The sequence below is a fragment of the Chanodichthys erythropterus genome, chromosome 3, assembly GCF_024489055.1.
Source record: "Chanodichthys erythropterus isolate Z2021 chromosome 3, ASM2448905v1, whole genome shotgun sequence".
In the NCBI taxonomy this organism is placed as follows: domain Eukaryota; kingdom Metazoa; phylum Chordata; class Actinopteri; order Cypriniformes; family Xenocyprididae; genus Chanodichthys; species Chanodichthys erythropterus.
The window spans coordinates 15,551,326-15,576,933 of record NC_090223.1 but is presented as its reverse complement, the minus strand read 5'-3'; the positions used below and the strand labels follow the sequence as shown (position 1 = coordinate 15,576,933).

Here is a 25,608-nt window from a genome sequence, read left to right as displayed (position 1 = left end):
GCCTTGAACCGAGGGCGATTGTCCCCCTTCCCAACTCCCCAGCTGGCCTGTACTCACATTGCCCTTAACATTCCGCTTACATCATATATGATGCAACTTTTTGAAAACAGGAAGAAATGCACTTTCGCTAAGATACTGCCTAATATATTTATCATTTATGTTGTGCAGTGATTTTTACTTGCATGCATCAGAGGATTATTACAAAGGCAGTTGACATTAATGGAGGAATTTTCAGCTTTACTCCCAAACTACAATTTCTGTTCATCAATAAGGGGTTAACTATACTCGCTATTAACCCAAATACACTCTAATTAATTACATGAATTGATAAGTGTACTATCAGATTAGTAATAAAGATGTTTGCCGCCGTAATTATCACAGTAGCGCACACGAAAGTAGTAACTGTTCAGTCCTCAGGCACGGTTAGCACTCATACTGCATGCGAACCGCACTCGAGCCCAACTGAACCGCACTCTGGCCCACCTCTTCAAAGCGGGCCAGGGACGGCTAAACAAACTGCACCTGGGCACAGAAGGGAGCGTTCACACTTGTCAAGCGAACAGGGCTTTGACGGTCAAACGCACTCGGGCACGGTTCAGAGCGCCTAGTGTGAGTACACCCTAAGACTGCAGCCTCTAGCGTCAGTTGCTAGAGCGCCTCTTGAGGCCAGGGGAGTGAGGTATACATGCATAGATCTTACTGGCCTACATTCAGACCCCCCAAATGTCCCATCTGGGTCACGGCACCAAATGTAACTGGTCCTACTCGACCCACTCTGAGCAGGTCTCTGGCATGGGAGGCGCTCTAACAAGAAGGCTTAAGTCTGCAACCTGTAGTTTCAGTCACTAAAGCGCAACTTTAGGGCCAGTATAGATTCTTACTGCCCTACGTCTCTTACACTTAACCCCCTAAAACTCACTCCCATCCAGGTCAGCAGCACTAAATATAACCGGTCCTACACAACCTGCTCCGAGCGGGATTTGAACAGGCATCTCCAGCATGGGAGGTGGGCGCTCTAATAAGGAGGCTGCAGCCTCTAGCGTCAGTCGCTAGAGCACCTCTCAGGCCAGGGGAGTGAGGTATACATGCACAGCTCTAACTGGCCTACATTCAGTCCCCCCAAATGTCCCATCTGGATCATGGCACCAAATGTAACTGGTTCTACTCGACCCACTCTGAGCGGGTCTCCAGCACGGGAGGTGCTCTAACAAGAAGGCTTAAGTCATTTTCATGTTATATTATTATGTTATACTGCATCCAAGGCAAACACAGTTCCCCTAACATTTGCATGTGTTTTTTTGGGCCCAAGTTGTAGGAACATTCTCTCTAGTTCTAGTTTTTTCTTATTTTATATATATATAACCTGAAGAGAACCTTCCCAGAATTCCATCCAACATTTCCATGTGGGTTTTTGATGGGCTGTCACTTGGGCATGGCATGGGCAATCGGGACAGGCTAACCGGTTTGCCTATAAGTGACATTAAACCTGCACCACTCAATACTGTTTGCATTATTAGGCATTTAAAAGCTCTACTGAGAAAATTAAAAACATTGAAATCTCAAAAAGCAATCATAATATGCTACTTGGCTTTCAGAAGTAAAATGATTTGGGATTCAAGCAGTAGTTGCTGATAAAATGGGTAATAAGTTTAATCAATCAAATACAAAATGAAGTAAAAGTGAAACCAGATTAGACAGATCTCCCACTTGACTGTATAAGAGCCAAAGCATCTCAAGAGAAGAAGAGAATTAAAGTGTTCAGCTACATAGAATTATATCTTGCATTTGCATGGAAGAATAGAAGTGTAAGAGAAACTAGATGTTCCAATGAAAAACAATGAAGAAAAGGTTAAAAATTATTATCAGATTCATGTTTCTCTTAAAAGAGTTATGGCCTCTTCTTCAGCTCTCTGAACTATGCTAGCACAAGAACACATGTTCACTTAAAAAACTACTACTTTTCTTCATAAAAAAAAAGAAAATAAACATAAAAATCATAATAAATCATAATAAAGCAAAATTATATATAAGAATAAAAATTATATATTGTTATATGGGGAGGAACTCCATCAGTTGATCTGAATCTTACACTACTGGTCTTGAAGATGAACTTTGACAACTGTTGGATCTGAAGATGATCTAGTTACTGTAGTCATTGCTGTAGACTAAATAATTGATAAAAAACTCTGCTGTGTTTCTCCCCAGAGTGAATCCTTTCATGTGTTTCTGACAGATTGAACCTCTTGTCTCAGTGCTGTGTTTTTTTCCAGTGTGAATTTTCTGGTGCATTTTCAGTTTATCATCTGTAGTAAAGCACTTCCTGCACTGAAACACACACCACTGTCTTTTCTGCTGTAATATTATGAATGAATCTTCTCCTTTGCATGAATCTTCAGGTGTTTCTTCAGGACTGATGCCCAATAAAACTGTCTACCACTTTGAACACAGTTAATGGTCTTTCTTCAGAATGAAAAGGCAGAGTGAACTCTCATGTGAATCTTCAGCCTTGATTTACATGATTTACAGATTTTTGTCTTGTGTTTTCCCTTTCTTGTTCATGTCCATCATGTCTAAAAGAAACATTAAATCATGTGAGATTTCAAATGAGAGACAAGTGTGAAATGAAAAGTGAAGCCCAAGTCAATAGTCATTTTAATCCCATCAAATCTGGTCAACAACTTCTGTGCACAATTGTGATCTATTTTAATGTCACGAAGATGATTTGTGTTATAAATCACTAATCTGTAAGCAATCACATGATTTCCTACATGGCACAAGCTTACTGGCCTCTAAGCTATGGAAAAATGTGAGAATTTGTTGACAGATTCATACCAAAAGTCAAAGAAATATGTGTTGGATTGAAGGAAAAGGAAATTTGAATATTCCAACAGCAAAATTCCAATCATTCCAGCCAAACATTTGGTGAAAGCGCCTTCAGACTTTACAATTTACCTGCAGTTTAGACTTTTCCTTGGTCAAATTTATATATAAAATGTAAAAATCAAGAAATTTCTGTGTCATAATAATTCATTTCAGTGGGTTTAATCTAGTAAGCATCAGCATGTTCTTCAAATGAATGAGGAATCAAGAATAAACACCAGCCTCTTTATTCTTCAGTATCTTCATGTTTCCTTCTGCAGGGTTCAGGATCACTCACGTTCTCTCTGTCCTCTCCTTTCAGATGCTTTCTGGTAGTCCTGCCTAAAACAAAAAGAGTACGAACCATACCAGTGTAAACTAGTCTGAACATTAACACTTAGGTGTACTGTAGTGATTCAGGGCATGGTTTGGGAAATAGATTCATGATGTACTTGCTCATTATATATTTTTTGTACATTTTAAATATATAAAAAGTTATGGACTGCAGCTTTAAACAGAAAAACAGTTTGTTGATGAAATACTTACCGCAGTTTCAGACTGTGATGTGGTTTCTCTACTGCATGGATCCTCATGTGTCGCTTCAGGTGACTTTTAAAAGAGAAACTCATTTCGCACTGATCACACGTGTGCGGCTTCTCTCTGCTGTGGATCTTCTCATGTGTTTTCAGATTGGCTGACACATTGAATCTCTTGTCACAGTATGAACACTTATAAGGTTTTTCTCCAGTGTGGATCCTCTCATGTGTTTTCAGATGTGCTAACTGTCTGGATTTCTTGTCACAGTATGAACACTTGTAAGGTTTTTCTCTGGTGTGGATTCTCTTATGTGTTTTCAGATGTGCTAACTGACTGAATCTCTTGTCACAGTGTGAACACTTGTAAGGTTTTTCTCCAGTGTGGATCTTCTCATGTATTTTCAGACAGGCCGACTGACGGAATCTCTTGTCACAGTGTGAACACTTGTAAGGTTTTTCTCCAGTGTGAATTCTCTGGTGCTGTTTTAAACAGCTTGCATGAGTAAAAGTTTTCTCACACTCAAAGCACATATAATTTTTCACACCAGTATGAATTTTCTGATGTACTGTTAAATGTTCTTTGTATGTGAATCTCTTTTCACACTGACCACACATGAATGGCTTCTCTCCAGTGTGGATTCTCATATGTCCTTTAAGATGTGCATATTGTGTGAAACTTTTCCAACAATGATCACATGTGAACGGCTTCTCTCCAGTGTGGATTCTCATGTGCACATCAAAATAATTGTATGGCAAACTCTTTCCACACTGAGTGCAGGTTGTACATTTCTTGGCTCTTCTTTTTTTAAAAGATGTCTTTTTAGTCTTTGAGCGACTCAAAGGTTTTTCTCCAGGGTTGACATGATGTTCCTCCTCCACTTCACTCAGTTCTTCATTCTCCTCGTTCTCTTCCATCAGGTCTGAAATGAAAGACAAAAATAATTCATTTCATTTTCAGTAAATAAAAATAATTCAAAGAGAGAACATAGAAGTGAGCCCTGATGTAGCAGCAGATATTAGACAACTGCTGTAAAATATGAATTAAATATTCCTGAAACTTTCCATACACTAGTCTTCAGTTATTATTTTTAAAACATTAGCGGCACAAATCCCATGTTTCTATAGCGAGATCTATTAAATATATTTAAACAATGAAACACAGTAGGGGGCCCTATTACCCGTCTTCTGAAAGAGTACTGAATCTCCTGATCAAAACACACGTGAAGAAGGTGCAGAAACATGAGATATCATATTATGGAGCCTAAAGGGACAGGGTGGTGGGAAAAATATGGGATAGGAGGAAAAAATAAAACTTTTGTGTTCTCTTGCAAAACTTTTGGCACAAATGCAGACCGCGATGGTGATGTATGAAAGAGTCTAACACAGTGTTTTCAACCCACAGTAGGACATGGTAGCCCCTCGGGTGCTGGAAATAGTATTTCAGGGCCAGAAACACAGCTACAATCTCGAGACAGTTGATGTGTCAATCAAGATTATACCCCCAAATACCATTGGGTATCTAAGACTGCCCTCCAGCCTGAGAGAGAGGCGTCCATCATTAGCATCTTGCAATGTCAAAACGCACCTTGAATGGGACAAAAGTCAAGAAACCGGGGTCTGAGTCAAATAGAAAGTGTACGTAGCCCGCAGCATGTAACCCTTATTTGCCTTAGGGGATTGGCCCTTGGATGAAATCCTCTGGATCAGAGCCATTACTAAAGCGGTTTCATGTGCAGAAGGCCCATATGGGATCACCTTGGATGTAGCTTGCCATGAGACCTAAGATTCTTTGAAACTGATAAACAGTAATGTCCTGACCCAGCCTGATGTTGCTTAGGGTGTTTAAGATGGTCTTGACATGAGTAGCAGACAGTTGTGCCCACATGATGACTGAGTCCCATATAACCCCTAAGTACATTGTCTTCTTGCAGGGAGAGAGAATGCTTTTCTTGGCATTGAGTTTCAACCCAAGAGAGACCAGAGGAGCTAGGACGATATTTCAGTGTCGAAGCGGAGCCAGAGCTGCATCCATGCATTTTGTGTATGTGCGGGGTGATAAGGCTAGGCCAAATGGAAGAACCTGATAGTGGTAAGCTTCACCCCCAAAAGCAAACCTCAGGAACTTCTGGTGTTGCGGTAGGAAGTAAGTGTCCTTGAGACTGATTGTGAGGAACTGCAATGTCAAATTTGTGACAATGATATTGATAGTTAGAATCTTGAATTTGAGCATTCTCAGGAAACGGTTCAAACCCGCAAACATCCTTTTTTTAGGGAACCAGAAAGTATCGATTGTAGCAACCTGACTCGCTCTCTGGGAGGGGACCTTCATGGTAGTGGGGACCACGCCATGCGATGGTACTGGATGCTCGGTGTACGGCTCGATCCTCCTCTGCCCCCTGGCGGCCGGCGATGGCTCCTCTGACTGAGGGCAGCCGGCAGCGAGTGCCCCGTTCCCTGCTCTTCCCCTTCATGGCGGACGACAGCAGGCTCTGGCCCATGGCAGCGACCCCTCCACTCCCTCTTGGACAGCAGCCAGCCCAACCAGGAGCACGGCAGCGAACTCTCCATCCCACCTGTTAATAAATCACTCCAGCACCACCGCCTCGTCACAGGGGAATCAAGCAGAAATATCTCTCTTTAATGCCCGTTAGATTTAACTACAGACACCTCTCTCTATGGCGACCAGTACACCCACTGAACAGCTGTCTTTAGGACTGAATGCATTGCCATCTGTTCAGTTGTGCCGAGAGACACATCTGTGACTCGACGAAGCTCAGAGAATGATTCTTCATCAATTGAACCACCCATACTCATGTCCTTTAGGACAGCCTGGTATGCTTGTAACATCGCCATGGTGTGCAATGCAACACCAGTCTGACCTGCTGCTTGAAATGTTTTCTCCAAAAGCTTGGAAGTTGTTCTGAATGGCTGGGTGGGGAGAGTTGTTTTTTTAACAATGTTGCAAATGAAGATGCAGGAGAGATAGCCCACAAGTGTTTCTTCAACCTGTGCCATCATTGTATAACTGCATGCCTTCACACCCATGATAGTTGAATATGTTGACTTTGAAGGCACATAGAAAGATTTTCTCCCATGAGCAAGATAACTTGTTATGAAGGTCCTCAAAGAAAGTAGTTGGCCAGCTGACAAAAATCTGTCTAATTGGTGATTGGGGGAGCAAAACTGTTTGTGTTGTATTCAGGCCAAAAAATATAGACTAACAAGAAGTGACACTCAATAGAACGTTCCATTGCAACACCGGCACCCAGTAGCAGCCCCGCGTGTCCGCCATTTTGGGGTGTAAGTTACTCGGCAGTCCACTAGTTTCTATGGCAATATCAGCTGCTTTGTTAAAAAAAAAAAAAAAAAAAAAAAAAAAAAACATTAAAGGGACTCTATGTAGGAATGAAACCCAGTGGTCGAAATAGGTACTGCAGTCCAAATTCAAAATATTGTTTGCCCCGCCCCCTCGTTCAAAGACTTGGGTGGCCAGCTTGAGGACACGCAACAAGAGGGAGCACAATTGACAATGAAAGCTAAGGAGACTTACACACTGTACGCTGATGAGTTGATTTATCTGTTTTAATATGTTGTCGGTCATAGACATTTTTAGATGGATGCAGAGGCTTTTTAGGTCAGGTAGAATCTGCGATTCTCTGACCCAGTTTGTTTGCTGGTTTCCATGGCTGCAATACACAGTGTTTTCCACCAAATGGCAACCTGTGATGTCGAAATACTATTGGATAAACTGGCAGCACACGGTTTCGCACAGACCAAAACAAAGACAGACATTCTGACACGGAACACACATTTCAAAGTAGAATATCTGGCTGTAGCATTGTTTTTCTGAGAAAAAAAGTAGGTGAACTTAGCATGTTTCCTAAATATCTGCAATCATATTGGGGTATTTTTATGCTTTATTAAAGTGAAAATCTTACATAGAGCCCCTTTAAAGCTGAAATCCAACCTGAATGATGACAACACAGAATAAAATACTATCACTAGTGATCATCAAATCCTTTTAACAGTTTATTTTACAAACTTTGTGTAAGCCTTCCACTTTTTTCACAAAAAACTTTTGCTCTCTAGAAACCCAGTCGGGTTAAAATTCTTTAAAAGATCTAGTATTAGCATTACGCTTATAAACACTAAATTAATACCAACAACCTGTTACTTTTTAATGTAAAAGATTACCTTTTATTAAATTTAAATTTAATTAATTACCTTGACCAACTAATTCATTAAAATGGTCCAAGAATCAATCTTCAGCATTTGACCTCTATTTTATTAAAAAAAATCTTATAGTGACAGTATGTCTTTAATTATGAAGTTTCTGTTTACATAATAATGTGCGTGATAATTATATTTGTAATTATACTGTATGTGTGTGTAATATATTAATTACACTTTATATAACACTATATTTATGTAACAATTTCACACACGCACACATATATTATGTAAACAAAAACTTTTATGTTAGATGCGATTTGATAATTGATTTGACAGCACACATTTTTACCCAAAATGTGGTGATTTGACTGAGCATTATGGAACTAAACACTCTAATGTAATGTCTGTTTCATTCATACTGGAAGCCGGAGGGTGACCTTGCGCAGAAAGTTCAAGAGTGAGACTCATAGAGCTGAGCCATAAATCATATGACGTTCCAGGAAATCCCTTACATGGCATGCAGAGATCACTGCAGCTGAATATAATGGGGGGATCGCTTCCAGTTTAGGTCTTGTGTATGAAAGTGATTCATGAAAAAATTAGCAATTTTACTCAAGATACCTTAAAAGCAGCAAGCAAAGATGAGCATAACCGACGTCACTCATATATGCAGATTGCCATCTAAAAGTTTTTCATTAACTTTTTCACACTAACGTTTAGAAAAATAGAATAAAACACCAATAACAAAGTGAACTAGGTAGATTCACTGATTACTTTAGATATCGCCATCAGTTCGTACTGCTGTTAACACTTTCTCTGACAAGCAAATGCAGTGACCACAGGGTTCCCGTTTGGTCATGCTTGATATATACCCTATAGAGTGGTGGAAGTATGACGTAAATTTGTATAATTACAAATTTATGTCATACTTCCAAATTTATGTCATACTTAGCATCACACTGGTTACCTCGACACAAACCCCATAAGGATTTTTCCATTAGCTTTTGGATTAACACAAAAAATAAGCTCTGTGATCAACAAAGGTTTATGACACTTTTTTTCCCCCAAGATATTGTTCACAGATAAACACAATTTTTATGAATTTTGAAACCTAAATGCAGTCGCAAGAAGTAAAAACCTAAAGTTCAGCTATAAACAAACTACACCACTGTCTCACAATTTCAACGTCACCATCACTAAGCTTCGACAGCTCTTTCACTGTTTATCTAAAAACATTTTCCTGGAAAGTTTGAATTAGAATAGTTTGTAAAAGCGCAATAAGCATAACTAGACTGTAAAAGCTTACTGAGCTTCGTTGTGATGACGTTTAACCCCTTAGCATTTCTGTAACATTTGCGTAAGAAGACGAGTAAAAAAGGCATACCCAAAATAAATTGCATGCTGTTCAGGAACCATTTGGAGTACATGCATCTCTTTTGAAAGGTATGTGTGTCGGGGGCTGTACAGTAACATTAGCTGTGCCCTATTTCAATCAATCCTGTTACATGATTTTCATCTTAAAAAAACGAAACAAAACTGTACTGTGTTGACCACATTCATTAACCCTGTTACCAAAGTTATTGTAGAAAAAGATATGTATATAAATATGAATATTTTTTGTACAATTTCAAAGTTTATCCACAGTTTATCTAAATGTGCAGAAGTGCTTGAATCTTTCTAACATGAATGTTGTTCAGCATCATGAATGAATGAAGAATAAACACCAACCTCTTTGTTCTTCAGTATCTTCAGTGTGTTTCATTCTGCAGGGTTCTGGATCACTCATGTTCTCACTGTCCTCTTTAATAAAGTCTTTGCAGATTTCAGCTCTTCCTGATGCTTTGACGCTGGTCTGTTGGGAATATCCCAGCATTTATTGGTGAATTGCAGTGAGAGGAGCTTTGTTGATGATGAATTGCAGTGTGGGAGGAGCAGATCTCCTTCCAGAATCCTTGAATCTCATTGCACTCCCATATACAGTGATAAAGGGTACCAAGAGTAAACAACTGTCTGGAATATTGGGATTAAATTTATGTCATTTGACTGGGGTAATGTAGGTACAAAGGAGCAATTTATATTGCAGAAATTTACATCTAGTATTAACACTTTTGTTTTGTGCAAATAAACAAGATTCCATCCATTTTTCTTTAGAAATATCTTCCTGAAAATCATTCTCCCAAGCTATTAAATAAGATAATGAACTCTCTTTTGATCCCTCTAAGAGTATGACAGATTGCCTTTATCCCTTAAATGTTTTAAAGTGTGTTTTCCTATGATTGACAAAGGGGGTTCTAAATATGTTTTAATTTCAGAATGAATAAAACTTCTTATTTGTAAAAATTAAAAAAAAAAAAATAAAAAAAAAAAAATTCTGAGGAATATCATATTTTCTCATCAGTTCCTGGAATGACAACATTATACCTTCCTCGTATAAATCTTTAACTTGGCTTATTCCCTTATACATCCAATTTTTAAATCCCTTATCACTTCTCCCAGGCACAAAATTTGTATTTGTGGTGACAAACCTGACAATGTAATTGCTTCATCTAAAAAAATTGTGAGCTTCATACCATACAGAGATGTTATTCTTAAGAAAAGGATTATGCATAGTTTTTTTGAGCATTCTAATTGAAGAAGAGTAAAGATACATCTGTAATGGCATTGTTATTCCATTCCACGCTGGAGGTTCCGTATCCATGAAGTAGTACATAGCAGAACATATTTGAGCTGCCCAAGAGTAAAGTTTTATGTTTGGTACCTTAAGCCCTCCACGTTCGTATGTCAGGTAGAGGAAGGACAGACGTAACCGAGGACTTTTGTTATTCCATATAAATCTTGTGAATGTTTTCTTGAGTATAGCAAAAAAGGAGGCCGGAAGCGGAATTGACTGGAAGAAATTTTGGTAAAATTGACATCTTTCTAATATTTATACGTCCAATAATAGAAATTGGCAATGCATTCCATCTCTCGAGTGAGTCAATGATGAATGATGAATGAAGTGAGTAAAATATGATATTAAATGTTGCCTTTTGTTGGACAACAGGTTTAATGAACGCTTCGCATTACAAGTTTGAGAAGATGATTGACGCGTGTTGCTTTTCAAATACACATTCTACAGTAAGTGACTCGAACTCACAGTGCTTTCAGATATTGAAACATGATCACAGAGGTTTTCTACACTAAAACTCTGTGCATATATTGAATTAAAAATCAGAAAGTCTTTACAATTTCATAATAGCACTAAGCCAAATTGTAATTTCAGTTTGATTTTGATTAATCATGCAACCCTAGTCTAAACCATAAAGTAATATGAATGATGTATAAGCTTGTCCTTTTTGGAGGCTCAGTTTGTAGTTATAAGCAGTCTCACCGTAAGCAATCATAACAATGAAAACTCTTATTTAACTGGTTACAATACAAAGCAGTTAATGCAAAATAAAAGTTAACTCAGCAAAGCTAAAAGCTCAATAATCAAGCTCTGAATAGTGATATTGGAGATTGTTAGCTCAACTCTATGCCCGGTATGATCGAATCTTCCTGTTGTAGGCGTATCAGTCTCTGTAAATCATGTTTAATAAGCTGGATGTTCTTCCTCAGTCGTTTATACTGTTGTCTTCTTCTAGGACTCTTGCTCTTCTTCACTGTAGTCTTTGTCTCATTTCCTCTGGTGGTTTCAACACATTTTCTTCACTCCTGCCCCGTGTATCCTCTCAATAACCTCTGTGGTTCGTTAAAAACATTAAGTTCAGGAACTTCCACAGCTTTTGAACAGATTATCATAAGGCCTCCAACTTCCTTTTACCATAATGTACACTTTCCACTTAATCTTCATCCACACTGGTCTTCCTCAATATCATGTCCACCTGATGTTTGCAAATATTTTTTTAAATCAGAAACATCTTAGCTGATTCCTTAAACTCTCCCCAGCTTACTGACCTTGACTGCAGAAGAAGACAATATTGTTGCTTCTCAAAGCATTTGCAGATTAGATTGAAATATGAGATAGAGAGAAAATAAAAAAGGCAATATATCTTAGTCTTCTAGCAAGTGTGTGACAGAAAGAGGAGGCCAGTGCTCGTGGTTATCTGAGGCCTCTTACAAACATCTCCATTCTCATCAATCAAAATCCACTCCTTACATGGATGGCATGACCTCTGTTGAGTAGCGACCTTCAGTTCATCCCCTTACATTCTTAAACAGTTAACACTCGCTTAAAACAGATACTTTTGTTCTCTTTCCCCACTCTGTCAGAAACAACAAATCTTTATTAAGCAATAAAGGTACTGTAGAAAATACTGTTTTACACACATCTATAAAATAATATTTCTCTTGCATGTCTAGTATTGCACCTCAGAATTAGAGAATGACAAAGTAGTAGATGGACAATAAACAATGAGAATGATAGAGGGAATATGGGAACAGGATTCACAATAACCTAAACACCCATGATTGAAAAACATTAACAAATGAATCGATGCAAAACCCATTTTCTTACCCTACTTTCTCCTTGTCCTTATCTCTTCACATAGTTCATCATTCTGCAGGTTTAAAATAGATATTACCCTCAATGATTTATCACATTAAATTTGTCCTGATCTTCAACCCTTTTTTTTTCAATGTCAGAGTCCCGCTTGAAATATTTTTCATCAGTGCATTTCATAACAATACAAAGAGCAATGTGGAACATTTTACCTTTTATTTGTTCACAACTAAATGTTTTTTTTGGAACACTTCATTTTACAGTGCTGTAGTTACATTGTAATTACTCAAATAAGTAGTGATTACTATTAATTAATATAAAGGTAAATCAGTAGCAAAACCCGAGAGATTGCTGATTTGAATGTGAGAACTTGTCGGATTAATATTTGTAAATTGAAATTTACACATTTACAGCCCTGATGTGAAAAGCTGAATGTTTCGATTTGCACACACAGACAACAATCAAAACATGTTACGAAGTTGTAGTTGCAGATTAATAGTTACAAATGTTTAAAATGGCATTCACTTATATAAAAAGAGATCGCTCCGTTTTGGTGGTCCATGTAGCAGTCACCCAATAAACTACTTTATTTTTTTTTATTTTTTTTTATTATTATTTTTTTTTATTGCAATTATAAACTTACAACATGTATATATAGACACTGACTGACAAACTACACAGTAGAACGGAACATATGAAAATACCAAATACAACAAGAAGATAAGGGGAGTTATATCTCAGAATTACATTTAGGATATTTACTTTCCTATTCCTTTACTCCTCCTTCCCTACGTCTCTCCTCAAATCAATCTGTCAACCACAGTAATAACAATAGTAGTTATGCTAATAAAAGTAATATTTTGAGATTTGGTAGGGCTATTCACGATCATTCCTGAGGGCGGGAAAGAAAGAATCCTACCCCCCCATGATCCTTCGTCCACCACTAACAGCTTTCCCCCCACTCCAGCACCCCAACCACCCCCCTGTTGGACAGACGGGAAACAGAAAGTGTCCGGGTTCACGCCTCCGATCAATAGCGCTTGGAAAAGCTGCAAATATTCGGATCGATCGACGGATTTGTCCCTCATTCAACTAGCCTAAAGATTAAAAAGAGACCAACTAAACAATCGTAGAAATCAAATCGCGATATTGTGGTGATTTTCTTCAGGTATGTGAGTTTTAACTTGTGAGTCATATGTGGTTCACCATAGCCTATAGTTGAAAATATTTGATCCTTTATGACTGTATTTTGCTCGTCATTAGGGGATTATTTAAGTTTTAGCGTTATTTGTAGGCTAATTTAAAATGTCTGTTTCTGAATGTTTGTTTTAGTTTTGTTTGTTTTAGTTTTTTTAGTTTCAGTTTTGCTGAAGACATCACGTGCCTGTGCTGTTTAAAGATATTTATTTTCCCAAACGATACAATACGACCATCTTCTATCCCAGCACAAATAAATAATTAAATCAAATAATTAAATAATATGTAGGTCTATGACTTTTAAATAGGCTATTGGATATCATTTATGGATAATAAGCAAACATAACAACTGAACTTTTATCAATCAATAAGCATTTATATGAAGTAAGGTTTTTTGTTTATATATATATATATATATATATATATATATATATATATATATATATATATATATATAAAGCATTTAAGTAAAAATGCGGCAGCCATGTATGAATGATGAATTTTAAAATCACACTTCATTATCACATATATCATTATCACATTATAGTGATAAAAGATAATATATCATTATCTTTCATTATCACATATATTTAATGTTTGTGCTTCGGACATTATTTTTCATATACCCGTGGTTTCACAGACAAGGCAGTCAAGTCCAGACTATAATTGATGTTTGAACTGTTTGAACTGTAAACAACTTGCACTGACATATCTTAAAATATATTGTTTTTTTGTTTGTTTGTTTGTTTTTTCCTCAAGATGCACACCAGTAATGTTTATAAGCTACTTAAATGCCCTAATTTATCTAAGGCCTAATCCTGGTTTAATCTAAGCCTGTGACACCAGGCCTCATTGTTTTACATAGGTCTGTGATTAAAAACTCACTTAGTGTTACCAAAATGTAAAATTTTTACATAGGTTTAACAGCATTTACTTACAATATTCAGTGAACATTTCTGTACTTGCTCAAGTCTTGTCTCAGGTAGATTGTCAACAGTTTTTCTGTCGCACTAAAGCCTGTCAGGCTGTTGGGCTCATGAATACATTTACAATTATTCATTTAGCAAATGCTTTTATCCAAAGAAACTTACAAAGACATTGTTTAGAATAGTACAAGGCAAGATCACAGGCTTCTGGAGGGGATGTAGACTCGTAAGAGCAGGTGAAGGCAGGAGGGTGCAGAGTCTTGATGTAGCTGTCAGCTGTAACTGTTTGCCAGTGCAGAGAGATAAACAGCGGTGTGACATGAGCGCTCTTGGACTCATTGAAGACCAGTCCTGCTGGTTTGATTGCACATGTTGGAAGTGCATTGCAATAGTCCATCCTAGAAATGAGAAAAGAGCCTGAATGAGAAGCTGTGCAGCAGTTAGGAAGAGCCTGAATCTGATCCTCCTGATGTTGTACATTGCAAACCTGCATCATCGAGGCCTTTGAAGGTCAGCTGGTCATTAAAGATTGCCTCAAGATTTCTGAATGAATTTAATGGGATTATCGTTGATGAATGTATGGTGAAACTGCCCTGTATAGTCATAGTTGCTGGGAAGACAAGAAGCTCTGTCTTTGCTCGGTTGAGTTGCAGGTGATGTTCTTTCATCCATGGCCAGATGTCCACCACCAGGCATTCAGAGATCCGTGCAGCTACCGTTAGATCATCTGATTAAAAGTAGAGTTGTGTGTCATCAGCATAGGTACAACAAACCATATGCCTATAAAGTGTGCCATTTGGGACAGGGCAAAAATATCCCAGAAATAGTAGTTGCCGATGACGTCTTGTTTAACACGAAAAACTTCTCGATTCATGAAAGATACTATTTTTTTTTCTAACTATGGGACACAAGAGAAATATTAAGAAAATAAATCAGATTCATCTCTCATTGTCTCTAAGAGAATATGCACCATTAATGCAGCGTGCCAAAAGCTCGGCCAGTAATATCTGTAATGTAATAATTGACTGGCATTTGAGTCTTCTTCACCAGCATAACTCTCACGCAAAGTTTGCACATTGTTTGTGTGATATCCACTGGCTTGCCTTCATGGTTTAAAAAAGATATATTTTCAATATTGCGACATGGCATTTTTCTTTATCACCAGTTGCTCGCAAAATGATGGACTCTGATTCACATGTTGTCTGCGTCATTTCTCGTGATAATAAAATAAAATAAATTATTAAATAAATGAGTAAATAAACAACAAGCAAACTTAAACTTGTTTGCGTAACTTCTGAAAATAATTTGCTGATGCAGGTACCTGCAAAATAAATAAAATTGAATAAAAACAGAACAGAATAAAATTGGAGCGTCAAATGTCGCCCATGCTGATTACCATAACGGTGACTTCAAACCAAACATTCAATTAAACATTAAAATAAACCTCAGTTAAAAGTATTTCTGTAAATGTATGACACAAGTAAAGTCAAACTTTAATCACTTAATTATCTAATTAATCAACTGCAGTTACTTCAGTGTTGCTTTAACACTCAATATCTTAACACAGTTTGGACCCATATAGACATTGAGTAGTGTTCATTTAACACTGGGGATTTTGCCCTGTACCCCATCGCTATAATGTTCTCTCTTGGATTAATTAGTAACTTTTTTGAAGAGGATTTTGCTGTGCAGAATGTTGAGTTAATAAAAATTAAGGGTCCCACTTCATATTAGGTGTCTTTAACTACTATGTACTTACATTTAATCATTTGATACAATGCACTTATTGTGTACATACATGTTTTTACATTGTACTTATATTTTAAAAATACCTGCATGTAACCACATCTGTAATTAATTTCTGTAATTACATTTATAATTACACTGTTGACCCTTCCTTACACCTTAATCCACCCTTAAACCTACCCATACATACCACCACATTTGTCCCTAACTTTATCCGTATCTCACCTCAATAGCAGCACAAGTGAATTGCAATACAATTTGAACACAATAAATGGTACTTATTTATTGATGTAAGTACATAGTAGTTAAACCCACCTAAAATAAAGTGGGACCAAATTAATTTGAATTTAAGAATGTTTAAAAACTTTCTTAAAACAGATATTTGATATCTGAGCACTTGGTCACATGTGAGACCCAAAGACCAAACCAAAAGAACACTTAATAGTGCACCTAAACTCTCTCTCTCTCTCTCTCTCTCTCTCTCTCTCTCTGTCTATATATATATGTGTGTGTGTGCGTGTGTTCATACAGTGTAATGGCACAGGCCAATATTTCAGTGGATCAGGACGAGTTCAACTGTTCAGTGTGTCTGGATCTCCTGAAGGATCCAGTGACGATTCCCTGTGGACACAGTTACTGTATGAGCTGCATCACTGACTACTGGAATCAGGAGGATCAGAGAATCTACAGATGTCCATTATGCAAACAGACCTACACACCAAGACCAGTTTTATGCAAGAATGTGGTAATTACTGAGATGGTGGAGAAACTGAAGATGATGAGACTCCAATCTGCTCCTGCTGCTCCTCCAGCTGCTCCTGCAGTTCCTCACACTGGATCTGGAGATGTTCAGTGTGACTCCTGCACTGGAATAAAACAGAAAGCAGTGAAGTCGTGTCTGGAGTGTCGAAGCTCTTACTGTCAAAATCACCTTGAACATCATGAGAATCTCTTCAGTAAAAGACACAATCTGATGGACGCCACTGGACGACTGCAGGAGATGATCTGTCCTCAACATGATAAAATGCTGGAAATTTACTGCCGTACTGACCAGCGGTGTATCTGTATGCTGTGTTTGGTGGATGAACACAAAAATCACGACACTGTATCAACTGCAGCAGCGAGGACTGAGAAACAGGTACTGCTTCATACTGGATCACATGAGTGACAGTTCATGTCATTTCTCTCCACTTTCATTATGTGCTTTTCTTTCAATCAGGAAAACTGATGTGATTAATATATTCACTTTTATGTAGCATTTCCCAGATTTATTAATATTTATTTTTTTCTGCAGAGACATTTTGAGGAGAAACAGAGAAACATCCAGAAGAGAATCCAGCAGAGAGAGAAAGATCTTCAGCAGCTGAGAGAGACTGTGGCGTCTCATAAGGTGAGTTTGGAGAAGAAGTTTGAGTCTCAGTTTGGACTTTCCTCCAGTGCTGGAGCTCTTCTAGTCCCACTGAAGCCACTGTGTGATTGTGTTGTGTGTAACAGCGCTCTGCACAGACCGCAGTGGAGGACAGTGAGAAGATCTTCACTGAGCTCATCCGCTCCATTGAGAGACGTCGCTCTGAGGTGATTCAGCTGATCAGAGATCAGGAACGAGCTGCAGTGAGTCGAGCAGAAGAACGACTGGAGCGACTGGAGAAGGAGATCAATGATCTGAGGAGGAGAGACGCTGAGATGAAGCAGCTTTCACAAACACAGGATCATGTTCGTTTCCTCCAGGTAACACAGATCTTCTCAAACATTGAGGACTTTAACAAGCTTCTAGAATTACAGGGAGTTTGTGTTTTTGTTTTTGTGTTTGTAGAGTTTGTCGTCTTTCTCTCTCTCTGGATCTACAGACGGCTTCACTGTCAGTTCTCATCTGTCTTTTGATGAAGTAGTGAAATCTGTCTCTCAGCTCAGAGACAAACTGCTGCAGTTCTGCAGTGAGGAGACAGAAAAGATATCTGGAAGAGGTAAATATTCATTTATTCTCAGAAAGGAGTTCAGCACCAATTAATCAATATACTCTATACGGTATGTACAGTTGAAGGTTTACTTTTCTCGTGCAAGAGAATTAAACTGCAGATGTGTTTTGTTGTCTGTAGTGAAAACCGTCCAGGTCATTCTGGCTCCTGAATATCAGACCAGAGAGGAGTTTCTACAATGTGAGTTACTATAAAAACACACACTAAGTCTAAAATCCAGTCTAGTGAGAGAGTTTGAATGTTTTGCTCTAAATTATGGCATAATACAGTTCAAGACCATACTTTTTTACTTTGTTTAAAATCCATGGGCTGCAACAAATAAATAAAAAAATAATAAACATCATTATTGATTAGTTGCACCTGTGACAATGAAAAACTTTTCTTTTTTTTTTCCAAAAGTTTTCTGAGTGCAGACATTTTGCAACAGCAACCAAATTGACATTAAATTCTTAAAGGGACTTTCTTTATTTTTTGGAACATAAAAGAAGATATTTAAAAAAATTATTTAATTATTTTTTTTTTTTTTATTTTGTCCATAAAATCAGTGGGGTCCATGTTATTTAGATACAAACGTTGCTCAAAATATTTTATTGTGTGTTCCACAGAAGAGAGTCATAAGGGTTTGGAGGGCATTTAATAGAGCATTTGTGTGCATGTCATTCAGACAGAGAGCATAGTAAGAGGGAGAGCAAAAACAATTTTATCTAAAACTATTCATTTTGAGTGAATATATGTGGATTGGCATCAAATTTAGGTTTTAATTTTACCTACACCATATTTGACACTTGCAACACAAGTAATGTTATTTTATCATGAACAGTTAACTGCAAAGGCATTATACTTTAGCATACATGAAGAACAAATGACAGTAACACATTGCTATGTTCACAGAAAGTGAAATACTGTTACTGTCACAGACACGTCAGGTTCCACCATCCACCAATCACAACGCACTCTATCACTCGAGTACTGATCACCGGCACCTGCACCTCATCAGCACGGCAATCACCCACAGTACAAAAGACTCACACTCACACACACTCATCGTCCGGTCTCGTTTGCATCTAGACTTACCTATATGCTTACCTTAAGGACTCCAAGCGATCTACTTACCTGTCTCCAGCGTCTCCTATTCTCCTCATGTGAATCCCTGTCTGTGTGTGAGTGTTCTCTGTCTCCAACATCAAGTTCCTCCAGTGTCATTCAAGTTCTCCATTTCTGCAACCACAAAAGGACAGTATCACTATTATACACTCCATTCATCATCACTGCTTTATGATTTACTCACCTGCACTGCTGTTATACTCTACTGGTATCAATAAACAACCCTGTTTGTGAATTCCTGTCTCCGACCCTTCTGTGTTGTAACAGAAGACCGGACCTCAACAGCCAGATACCATCTCGTGGAAAACGGGTGAGATCCTGAAGTGGGGCGATAACTGTTTCTCTAACTGTTTCTCTGAGTTTCCTGTTTCCAAGTCTCCTCGTTCCAAGGAAATCTCCATCTGTACCACCTCCATCGAAAGCCCTGTAGAGAAACGCTCCGTGGACATTCCTTCATGTTACTCCCCCTTCAGTGACGTCTTCTGCCCACAAAGAGCCTCCAAGCTGCCTCCACACCGGCCATGGGACTGTGCCATCGGTCTGCTACCGGGTGAGCCAGTGCCCAGGGGAAGGATCTACCCCCTGTCAATACCAGAGGAGAAGGCCATGGAGGAATACATCAAAGAGGCCCTAGACCAAGGTTACATCCGCCCGTCTACTTCCCCTGCTGCTTCGAGTTTCTTCTTTGTGGCAAAAAAGGACGGAGGCTTGCGGCCCTGTATTGATTACCGTGCTCTAAATAAAATCACTGTCAAGTTCCGTTATCCCCTTCCTCTCGTCCCAGCAGCTCTGGAACAACTCTGTGGTGCCACTGTGTTCACCAAGCTGGACCTCCGCAGCGCGTATAACCTCATCCAGATACGCAAGGGGGACGAGTGGAAGACCGCCTTCGTCACGCCCACCGGCCACTATGAATACCTGGTAATGCCGTATGGCCTGGTCAACGCCCCCTCCGTATTCCAGGATTTTATCCATGAGGTGCTCCGGGAGTTTCTCCACAAATTTGTCCTGGTCTACATAGATGACATTTTGATCTACTCCTGGAGCTTGGCCGAACATCGCCACCACGTTGCGGAAGTCCTCCAACGCCTGAGACAGTTCCATCTCTTCCTGAAAGCAGAAAAATGTTCATTCCACCAACCCTCTGTACACTTCCTGGGATACAACATTGATCACAGTGGCATCCGGATGGACGAGGGGAAGGTGGAAGCTATCAAGTCCTGGCCCACTCCATCTTCCATTAAAGAACTCCAACGCTTCCTTGGCTTCGCAAACTTCTACCGTCGCTTCATCAAGAATTACAGCTCCATCGTTCATCCACACACCAACCTGCTCCGGAACCAGCCCAAGTCTCTGTCCTGGACTCCAGCTGCCACCAACGCCTTCGAAGCCCTCAAAGAAGCCTTCACCACCGCTCCCCTCCATCCAGACCTGCCCTTCGCAGTAGAGGTGGACGCCTCCACCACAGAAGTGGGAGCGGTTTTATCTCAGCAGCAGGGGACACCAAGTAGGCTCCATCCATGCGCCTTCTTCTCCCGCAAGCTCAACCCGGCGGAGATCAACTATGACATCGGTGACCGCAAGCTCCTGGCGGTCAAGTTGGCTCTGGAGGAATGGAGGCATTGGTTGGAGGGAGCCAAGCATCCCTTCCTGGTCCTCACGGACCATAAGAACTTGGAATACCTGCGAGCTGCAAAAAGACTGAATCCCCGACAAGCACGCTGGGCTATGTTCTTCTCCCACTTTGATTTCTCCATCTCCTATCGTCCTGGCTCCAAAAATATCAAGGCGGATGCCTTATATCGTCTCCACGCTCCAGATGAAAAGAATGAAGAACCAGAAACTATTCTCCCCGAGTCTATCTTCGTGAGCCCTATCTCCTGGTCTGAAGAGACATTATCCTCCTCCAATGCCTCCACAAACGCTCCGCCGGGTTGTCCACCAGGCTTGCAATACATCACCAGGACACGATGTACTCCACTTATCCACTCTGCCCACACGTCACTTGGCACTGGCCACCCGGGGGTCAATGAGACCCTCTCGCTGCTGAAGGAGCGCTTCTGGTGGCCGAATATGGCAACGGACGTCAGAAGGTACGTGCAGGGCTGCAGGGAGTGTGCCATCTCCAAGAGCCCTCGCCATCTTCCAGCCGGCAAGCTCAATCCTCTGCCCGTTCCTGATCGACCCTGGTCACACCTGGGAGTGGACTTCATCACAGACCTGCCAGCATCCGATGGCCACACCTGCATCCTGGTTGTCGTAGACCATGAGAGGTCTACCTACCGCCATGGTAACTGCTGAACTCATGTTTAATCACGTATTCCGATACTATGGTATTCCCGAAGACATCGTCTCAGACAGAGGACCCCAGTTCATCTCTCGGGTATGGAAGACCTTCCTATTCCTCCTAGGTGTGACCATCAGTTTCTCCTCCGGCTACCATCCTCAGTCGAATGGGCAGACGGAGAGGAAGATCCAGGATATTGGTCGTTTCCTCCGTACCTTCTGTCACGGCCACCAAGACTCTTGGAACCAGTACCTGGGTTGGGCCGAGTACGCACAGAACTCCCTACGTCAACCATCTACTGGACTCACTCCATTCCAGTGCGTACTCGGTTACCAACCCCCACTGTTCCCCTGGGAAGGGGAACCATCTAACGTTCCGACAGTCGACTACTAGTTCGAGAGAGCGAGAGGGTCTGGGACACACCACCAGCTGCAGTGAGCCCTGCGCAGACTCAGGATGACAGCAGACCTTCGTCGCTCCCACGCTCCCTCCTACCAACCGGGACAGAAGGTCTGGCTGTCAACACGGGACATCAGACTGCGTCTGCCCTACAAGAAGCTGAGTCCCAGGTTCATTGGCCCATTCACCATCACCAAGCAGATCAACCCTGTCACGTATCAGCTCCAACTCCCTCCACAATGTCGGATTCACCCCACCTTCCATGTCTCACTTTTAAAGCCTCACCACCCTTCTGTTTCTGTCCCCACAGAGCCTGACATGGCAGCTGCTGAACCCCCCCTTCCACTCATCCTGGATGACGGTGCAGCCTACGAGGTTCATGAGATCCGGCACCGTGGTGGTCTACTAGAATATCTGGTGGACTGGGAAGGCTACGGTCCCGAGGAGCGCTCTTGGGTCCCCAGAAATGACATCCTTGATCCCAATCTTCTTCAAACATTCCACGCCAACCATCCTGACAGACCTGCCCCACGTGGAAGAGGACGACCACCACGACGCCGGGGTCGTCGGCCCTCAGGAGCGGGCCGTGGGAGGGGGGGTACTGTCACAGACACGTCAGGTTCCACCATCCACCAATCACAACGGACTCTCTCTCACCCGAGTACTGATCACCGGCACCTGCACCTCATCAGCGCGGCAATCACCCACAGTACAAAAGACTCACACTCACACACACTCATCGTCCGGTCTCGTTAGCTTACCTTAAGGACTCCAAGCGATCTACTTACCTGTCTCCAGCGTCTCCTGTTCTCCTCATGTGAATCCCTGTCTGTGTGTGAGTGTTCTCTGTCTCCAACATCAAGTTCCTCCAGTGTCATTCAAGTTCTTCATTTCTGCAACCACAAAAGGACAGTATCACTATTCTACACTCCATTCATCATCACTGCTTTATGATTTACTCACCTGCACTGCTGTTATACTCTACTGGTATCAATAAACAACCCTGTTTGTGAATTCCTGTCTCCGACCCTTCTGTGTTGTAACAGTTACCTGTTAAATAATAAATGAAATTCTTCTTGTGGTCAGGCATATTGAGGTTTCATTGATGATTTTATTTTATCATTCTGAGAAAAGTCCAACTTTATCATTATAAAATGATAATAGACCCAACAAATGTTTTAAATTAATGATATAAAATCATGAACAATTGTGCATTTATCTCCATCAGATTCCCGTCTGTTGACTCTGGACCCAAACTCAGTGCATAATTGGCTCCGTCTGTCTGAGGGAAACACAGTGATCACTGTCGCTGACACACATCAGTGTTATCCTGATCATCCAGCCAGATTTGATCACTGGTGGCAGGCGCTGTGTAGAGAGAGTGTGACTGGACGCTGTTACTGGGAGGTGGAGTGGAGTGGAGATACAGGAGTGTCTATAGCAGTGACATATAAGAGCATCAGGAGGAAGGGAGAGGAACCTGAGATTAAAGCTGGACGTAATGATCATTCCTGGAAAATGTTCTGCTGTCCTTCAAGATGTTTATTCTTTCACAATAACATTGAGAACGTCCTTCCTGTAGTCAATGTCTCCAGTAAAATAGGAGTGTATGTGGATCACAGCGCAGGGATTTTGTCCTTCTACAGCGTCTCAGACACAATGAGCCTCATCCACAGAGTCCAGACCAAATTCACTCAGCCGCTCTATGCTGTGTTTGGATTAGATAGAAACTCAACAGTGAAACTGTGTCGTTTGACCAATTAACTAACACATCTACAGAATGTTTTGTAATGTCTCATGATGAATCACTCTCAGTAAGATGTCATGAAATTAAACATATTTCACTGGACTGTAACACTTCTACCCTTTTAATTGTTTTATTCTGTTGATTCTTTTGAAGAGGTTTTTAACCAAGTAAATTGAAAGGTTTTTAGCAAAAATGAATCTTAAACATATTATTTAGTTGATTTTTTTTAAAAATTAAACCTCTATCTCGCCATGAATATAGCCATTGAAGCTGGCATGGTTTAAAAAAAAAAAAAAAAAAAAAAAAAAAAAAAAAAGAGAGAGAGGAAGAAAGAAAGAATAGGATTTCATGGGGCTTTTTCTAATCAGAGAGACTATAAATACCATTGCTGAAATTTTTGTAATCAAGAGCTGATAATGAATTTTGAAAAATGTGTGAAACTTAGTCTTTTTGTTGAATGAAGTTTGATGTAACACTTGTTTAAATAAGTAGCTTTCAGATCTCCTAAAAAATATATTTTTAATAAATACAGTGGTAAGAATAAGATTTTAAATCCTTTAAAAAATATATCTGGATTTCTGCATTGATTTCTCATTAAATGTGGTCTGACCTTAATTTAACTTACAATTGTAGGCAAACACAATCTGGCTAAACTAATACAACATTTTCACATGTTTAATAAATACTCAGTAATCATTCACAGTGCAGGGTGGAGAAAATAAGGGAGCCCTTGAATTTAGTAACAAAAGCTGGATATTTTCAAAGGGTTCACAAACATATTCTTGCCTCTGTATATTAAAAGCATTGTCTTCTCCTGTATGTTCATTCAATTCAATATATTCAATATATGCATTCTGTAATTTCTCTTTTGCTAAATCAGGTGTTTTGTTTTATGTGAAATTGTGCTTTTTTAACAGAGGGTTTTTTCATGCTCAAACAAAAACAACCATTAAATGTTGAATTTTTATTCTAACACTGGGCTGAATTTTTATTGTAAGTTGGGCTGACACACGCAAACATATAATACATGCATATGATGATTCGTATTACATTTCATTTAATGTGGTATCATTTACATGCATACAGTCCATGATCATGTATTACACTCATCAACTTCATAGATTTTCTGTATATTTTCTTACTGACATGCACACATTCACAAAAGATAAAATGACAATGCACATTCTGGAAAACAAAACAAAAAAACTAAACAAAATATCGGGTGTAATGTAATATAAAATATGAGGTAGCCTATCAGCAAGTTAAAAGGAAAGCACAGACTTTTAGTTTTGCTTGAATGAATATGGACTATGTGTAAAGAGATAAATATTATAGGTGAGGCTTCTTTAACCCCTTAACAGTCATTTAAACCTTTAACCATTTAAAACAAAATGGTCAAATGACTGGCAGCACAAGGTGCCAAACAAAAACCTTAAAATTAAAGTAAAATCTCTGTATTTAAATAATGTCAAATGACTGGCAGCAACAGAACATTAAACACTATCAGATCTCTCAAGATCTCAGCCAGCTTCACTTATTACAATCCAGTCAGACTTTATTTCTTTCATACAAAACTTCTTAATGAGAATTAACTGAGGTGATGTTTTGTTGGAAATAATAAAGTTTGAAATCACCATTATAGAGGTGAACATTTGTTTAAGTTGGGCTCTTGATTCGTGACTTTTTAACATCAGTTTTTCTCTGGCTGTTGAAACTGTGTTTCTAAAGCACTTTTTTTATAGATAAAGCTGCCAGAGAAATTCTGGTCAGATGAAGTTTGTTACTTGGTGATGATGATTCAATCAGTCTGATTTCTGAGTATATTAGCTGTAAGTTTTGCATTATTCACAGCAGCTTTGTTATATTATGAAGTTATTTTTTTATATAGAAAGTGTTTTCAGCAGTGTCAAGAATCAGCTTATGAACCTCAACAATGGTGATAATAAGCAAAAAGCTTTTTTTTTTTTTTTTTTACTTTATTAGCTTGTTTTGTGATGCTCAGTTTTGTCACGATTGTTGAGGTTCATCTGCTGATTCTTGATGTCTGTGTGAGTCTTCATGTGTTGTGGAGAAAAATCATCTCTTCCTTGCAAATGAAGCTCAGGAGTCAGAGTTTCAGAAGTCAAACTAAGACTTTATTGTACAAAGCAACAAAGGACAAGACACCTGCAGGACATC

General features: G+C 39.5%; 1 protein-coding gene across 4 annotated transcripts; it reads left to right on the top strand.

The window, feature by feature from the left end:
• The first annotated feature begins 13,056 nt into the window (after positions 1 to 13,056).
• On the top strand, positions 13,057 to 23,726 carry LOC137017169 (E3 ubiquitin-protein ligase TRIM47-like). 4 transcript variants are annotated; one of them, XM_067381149.1, is made up of 8 exons: positions 13,057 to 13,216; positions 14,005 to 14,933; positions 16,449 to 17,055; positions 17,212 to 17,307; positions 17,412 to 17,645; positions 17,731 to 17,881; positions 18,014 to 18,073; positions 22,912 to 23,726. In XM_067381149.1, exons 2-8 carry the CDS (start codon positions 14,842 to 14,844, stop codon positions 23,445 to 23,447), a joined length of 1,776 nt encoding a protein of 591 aa, XP_067237250.1. In that variant the 5' UTR covers positions 13,057 to 13,216; positions 14,005 to 14,841; the 3' UTR covers positions 23,448 to 23,726. The 4 variants fall into 4 exon arrangements, with proteins under 4 accessions (XP_067237250.1, XP_067237251.1, XP_067237249.1 ...); XM_067381150.1 differs by lacking the exon at positions 14,005 to 14,933; XM_067381148.1 differs by lacking the exon at positions 13,057 to 13,216 and having other exon boundaries at positions 13,746 to 14,933.
• Positions 23,727 to 25,608: the final 1,882 nt, after the last annotated feature.